At 32.6% G+C, this 6279-nt stretch overlaps 1 protein-coding gene across 1 annotated transcript in view; it reads right to left on the bottom strand.

Annotated features, from left to right (window-relative positions):
- Positions 1 to 5154: 5154 nt before the first annotated feature.
- LOC112517965 (ribosome-recycling factor, chloroplastic) overlaps positions 5155 to 6279 on the bottom strand; it is a 7549-nt gene continuing 6424 nt past the window's right edge. The window contains exons 10-11 of the mRNA XM_025125427.1: positions 5658 to 5714; positions 5155 to 5433 (exon numbers count right to left, since the gene is read on the bottom strand). Coding sequence (XP_024981195.1) covers positions 5416 to 5433; positions 5658 to 5714 — 75 coding nt within the window. The 3' untranslated portion in view covers positions 5155 to 5415. The remainder of the gene's footprint in view (positions 5434 to 5657; positions 5715 to 6279) is intronic.

Genomic DNA, 6279 nt, shown 5'->3' with positions numbered 1-6279 from the left:
ATACAACTGTTGAACTCAAATATTTATCAGTTTGTACAAGTATATCATCTTGAAACCGAACTATACTCCTCCTTGGAATGTGATCAGTGGCATACCTATAGTAGAGCATATGGTGGCACGTGCCACTGTATTATTCCTCCGTCGAAGGTAAAAAAAAATTAGGTTTGTGAAAGGTACGCCGTATTAATCTGTTGAGTGCCACCGTATATATTTTGAAACTACAATGAAAACAAGTTTTATTTGGTAGAGTTGGTTTGCAAGGCTTTTATTTCACCCCATACCCAAGTTCGAATCATGTTACTATCATTTTCTTAATCAAATGGTGCCATTGTTTGAAAAAAAAATTATGTACATTTGTTTCTTATAGTCAAATGGTATCACCCTTTGAAATTTCTTTCCTATATTTTTTCTTATGGTCAAACGATGTCGCCGTTTAAAATGGTACATCTCGACTATGTTACAATGTGAAAATATGTGAAACCCCCTTAAATCTTTCTCAAAAAAGTTTTTAGACAGGATACGTAAAAACAACTCGATGTTAATGTTAATAAAACGATTTTCTAATTCCATATAATATAAGTAACGGTGAGGGTGATCCTAGGCCAAGGCTCGCTCCTCCAGTGCACCGGTCGGCATTATAGCATCTCTAATGTAAGGTTTTTAAAAGTAAAAAGTGTAGCTTCTTACAAGAATTAATATTATGGAGAGTTCTTATAAGAACTTCACCCTTTTTAGTTCTTGTACAGAAACTTTAATTCTTACCTTAAAATTGATGTGAACTGACAATCTGCAAGTTTTTTTTATATATTTTGAATTAAGTATTTGGTATTTATTTATAAATACATAATAAGTATTGATGTTGGAATAATACATGGGACCTACAAAAAGGTTCTTATAAGAACTATCATTGTGGACATTTCTATGAGTTCTTAACTTAATGAGTTGGAAGTGATGTGGCAATAAATAGTACGAAAAATAGGTTCTTATTATAAGAGCATCTCCAATAGAGGTTCTTATAAGAACTTCCTTTTTACATTTTTTATTTTCGACTCATCAAATTAAGAACTTTCTTGAAAATCCAAGATGGTAGTTCTTATAAGAACCTATTTTTTGTGGATCACATTTAGGAGCCGTTCACCTAAATGCTTATCCGGTAAGCACTTACCATTAGGAGTCAACACTATAATTTATTTTACTGGGTAAGATTGTAGTACATTAAAATGGTAGAGTATATATGCAACAATTTACCCGGTAAGCACTTACCCGGGTAAGAGTCGTCACCCTCACTTACCAAGTAAAACTCTTCATCTTTATCATTGCTCTTACCGGGTAAGATTTTTGACCCTTGTCATGTTCATCAGATAAGGAAAATTACTCGGTAAGCACTTTTCAGGTAAGCGTTTAGTAAACAGCTCATTATTCTTTTAACATCAATAATTATTATATCAATAATTATAAAGCCAATAAAATAAAATAAAAAATAAGGAAAATATCACTTCTCACAAAATTAATGATAAGAATCAAGGTTCTTGTTCAAGCACATAGAGGGTATGAGGTTCTTATAAGAACCTCTCCACAATGATGGTTTTTACAAACCACTACACTTTTGCTAATAAGACTCTTGCATACACGAGCACTCCAACAGCATTCAACTCCTTCAATTTCTTTATTTTGTAGATTACAACATTTATTGTATCATCAAAGTATTTCATACACTTAGGGGCTGTTTACCAAACATTTACTCAAATAAGCGTTTACTAGTAAAAATTCAATATTATTGCTTACTTATTGGGTAAGATTTTAGTCTACCAAAATAGTATCATATGTAACAATTTACCCGGTAAACGCTAACCGTGGTGAGAGTTGTCACTCTCACTTGACAGGTAAGAACCTTGGTCTTTGCCTTCGCACTTACCGGGTAAGATTCTTGGTCTTTCAAATATTCATCCGCTAAGGTAATGTGACTTGATAAGCGTTTGTCAGATAAGTGTTTGATAAAAGGCCTCTTACCCTACTATAAAGTAAACATGTTAGTACCAAAACCTTCTTCAAAAACGTTTAACGGGTAAGTTACATAAGTAATAAATTTAGATGAATCCAATACGATAAAAAGTAAAAAAAAAAATATCGTTTTAACATTCTAAACACCATATATATAAATATTTCTCTCCTAAACATTTAATTTTCAAAATTCCTCATTGTTGAAATTTAATACAAAAAAAATGTATCTCTCTCAGGGACGGACCCAGAAATTTTTTCAAATGCACCATTTGACTAAGAAAATGACACTAATAAGAATCGAACTTGGGTCTGGGATGGAATAAAAGTCTTGCAAACCAACTCTATCAAATAAAACTTATTCTCATTGTAGTTTCAAAATACATACGGTGGCACCTTTCACGAACCTAAAAAATTTACCCTTCGACGGAGGAATAATACAGTGTCACGTTTGTCAACTGTTTTCTCTAATGGTAATCATTTCTGAGAGTTTTTTAAATTCAGATATTTTCACACCTCTCTCTTATTTTCTTCATTTTAAAGAAAAGTTTTGAAGAATCTGTCGGAACAAAAAATTACCCAAAAACCTCAGTGTTTTTCTATTTAAAAAAATGTATAAATAATGAAGTTTGACCAAATCTATTAATAGTCAATTCCAATCACGTATAATTAATTTTATAATTATGATGCAAACAAATAATCAACTCTAACTATGAAGAAGCAAGAGTGTGATGAATTCTGTTGTTGGTCAATGCCGGCCATACAAATATAATTAAAATTTAATGCATTTTTTAATTAATTATACTACGAGTATATTCATATATTCTATAAACCTTATCAATTTAATTTTGGAAAATTTGTATCCGCCAATTTTAATATAACAAAAATATTAAGAGGTATTTGTTGTTTTTGCTTAACGAATCTATATTTTATTTTATTTTATTTTATTTTATTTTATTTTATTTTATTTATACCTCATTTTATAGGGTATGTGACTAAAGAATGACGTAAGAAATAAAACATGAGAGTATGATTAAACGAGAACTTATGGTCTGTTTACCAAACGCTTATCTGGGTAAGCGTTTATCAAGTCATGTAAGCTCACCGGATGAATATGGTAAGAACCAAAAATCTTACCCGGTAAGAGCGAGACAAGGATCAAAAGTCTTACCCGGTAAGTGAGGGTGAGGACTCTTACCATGGTAAGCGCTTACTGGATAAATTGTTGCATACAATGTCGTTTTGGTGGACTAAGATCTTACCCAATAAGTAAATAATAGTGTTAGATTTTACCGATAAGCACTTATCGAGTAAGTGTTTGGTAAACGACCCCTTAATAATTTGTGATACTCATTTAAGATAATTATGTTATTTATTAAATAAATTAAAAAGTAATTTGATTTAATTAGTTTGTTATCTCAATAAATAGGAAACAGATAACTCCCATAAAAAGGAAATCTGTAACTCTTCAGTAACACCAAATGTATTTTTGTTGTTTTGTAGTTTTGTTGTTTTCTTTGTATCACATGTTTTCGGTGTTTACGGTGTATCACGTTGTGTATCTTAGGGTATCATGTGTATACAAGTGTCTCACAGCGAGCATCAGTAGGTGTTAGTGGGTATATAGAGAGAATAACCCTAATTAATGTATTGAGGCATAAATATAGTAGGTATCACAGTGAAATGTTCACGCTAGATGTGAGATGGGAGATAAGATTTCTAAAATAACTAAAATGTCATTACTAAAGTCAAAATTATTAATTTTCTAATTTGAACTTTGATTTGCAGTAAAAATTAAATCTCATAAAATACTGAGTTCTTCCTTGGATGACCCCTATTTACTCACATACCACCTCATTTCTTACCATTTTACCCCTTAAAGAAGGGGGTAAAAGGGCCAAAAGTTGGTCTCCGGTCAGTCCCAAATTGGCCCTTCAAAACCGGTCCAACTTGTTCCGGCAAAAAAAATATATTTCTTTCTAAATCTTTTTACACAAAAACGTTATACGTGTTTCTATAATTACGGTTTTTAAAATTTAGATTACAATACATTTAAAGTAGATAAAATCTTGAAATTCTTTTTAAAAAATTAATATTTTTGAAAGGAAAAAAAGACGTTGGATTATGTGAAAACCTAGAAAATTTGAAGAAAAAAACTGACCTAGGCTAGACCTTGAAATTCTATAAAGTAAGTGTGCGTGCACGCACACGTGTGTGCCATTTCACAAAGTTTAAGGTAACATTCAAGGTTTTTGTACAAAAACTCCAAAGATGTCATGTCTTATAAGAACTCTTTCCGATAACAGTAACTTATAAAGATTATATTGTTTGCTTATAAGAACCTCTCATTAAAATGTTCTTATGAGACTAATTCAGATACTCATAGAAGAAAAAAATATAGAGAAACTGCCCCGGTTCAATCTCCATGAACACCAAATATGGACAAGACCAATAACAATAAATCTCGACCACAAGGATGGTGTCTAATTGGTTTGAGTTTGGGCTCCAAAAGTCAAAAGTGTCTGGAGGTTTCAGGTTCAAATCGAATGAGGAATAAAAACCTTCTTATGACAACGGAGGTTCAATTGCGGTGACTCCGGCTACCCGCAAAGCAGGCGGTCGTCCTGAGATTAGTCGTTTCACATAACGGGTTGGATATCCAGGTTAATTAAAAAAAACTTTAATACACAAATTTGCATAAGATTATAATCATTAGCAGTATCAATCGGCAATAATTAGGGACAGCAAAAAGTCATCTGACGCAATTAGAACTGACTGATAATAACTGGTTATCCAATTGTAATTAGATCCGATTCGATCCAAATTTTCAATGTATAAATTAGATCGGTTGATTTTGGGATGACAATCCAGAATCCAATAAAACCCAATGACCATCCAATTAATACTTTTTACGTTATCGTTTTTAATTGATATTTGTATACAATGTTTGTTAAGATATTAGAAAAATATATAGTTGAAACGATGGATTAGAATATATTGGATGGATCTGATCCGATTTAATAAATAATCAGTAGTAGTATCCAATGGATGGAACCGATCTAATCTAATCCAATCACCCACTAGATTGGATTGGATCCGCTATTTAATATTAATTTGATTGGATCGGATCGGATGGTAAAATCGAACAACTAATCATTGGATTCGATCAAATGTAATCCATTAGATTTCAACCACTGAACACCCCTAATCAGCATTACATTCCACCACAACCATACTGAAAAAGGAGAAAATGTTTGGGTGTTCTTTGAATTCTTCGATTACCCAAAATGTATCGAACAATCGGTGCAAAAAGATTACAAAAATTACATGTTGATAAACTTCATTCGGAAGGTCAGACTTACCATTTTAGATCGATAGAAGTAGCTCGCTCTTATATAAACCTAACTCAAATTGTTATCACACCGTCAGCAGTTCCTGAAAGTGAATGCAACGTATCAAGATTTTTTAGCACGTAAACTTCCATTCACGCTCAATTAAGCAAGCAAAAGTACAGGCCCGGTATATCTCATCTGGAGGTGGGATATATGCAGATCTTTCCTCTACCTCTGAGAGTAGGGCGGTTATTTACGTGAATACCCCGGCTTGCAAAAAAAATGTGTGCGGAAAAGACTTGAGGAAGGGTTATGTATGTAAATTACCTTCTCCTTCTGTTTGAAGATGGTGTCGATCTTTTTCATGTATTCATCAGTCACTTTCTGCAAAAAAAAAAATCAAATTTCTGTCGGTTTTTGATTGTAAATTAAGGTTTTCATTCACACCCAAGGTTCTAAATGACATAAGACGTGACATCAACGTTAACCCTCAAACCTTGCATGCCACGGCAACTGGGGCGGATGCAGTATGTTAAAGGTGAGGGGATGGCCCCATTAAATATTTTTTTCTTTTTTATATAAAAACAATTTTTTTTAACTTTCTACCATATTTCCCCAATAACTTCCCACTTGTACCCCCACCAATCAAAAGGAGTACCTCAAAATCAACCAAAAAAACGAAAAAAAAAATCTCTTCAAATCAACCAAAAAGGCCGAAAAAGTCCCTCGAAATCGACAAAAAACAAAATAAACCAAAAAAATTAAAATCCGTCGAAACTGTGGAATTATGCTAAAAACACATCAGGGCGACTTTCCAGACCTTTAGTCTACCTTAAACGTGCCCCCACTAGGCAAAAATCCTGGATCCGCCACTACATGCACGACAGGACATAAGGCGGCTAAATTTGTATGTTATATATAGAATTATATATATATATATATATATATA

Source organism: Cynara cardunculus (genome assembly GCF_001531365.2).
Source record: "Cynara cardunculus var. scolymus isolate 2C chromosome LG 9, CcrdV1, whole genome shotgun sequence".
NCBI lineage: Eukaryota > Viridiplantae > Streptophyta > Magnoliopsida > Asterales > Asteraceae > Cynara > Cynara cardunculus.
The sequence above is the reverse complement of the archived record's forward strand: the minus strand, read 5'-3'. Positions and strand labels throughout refer to the sequence as shown.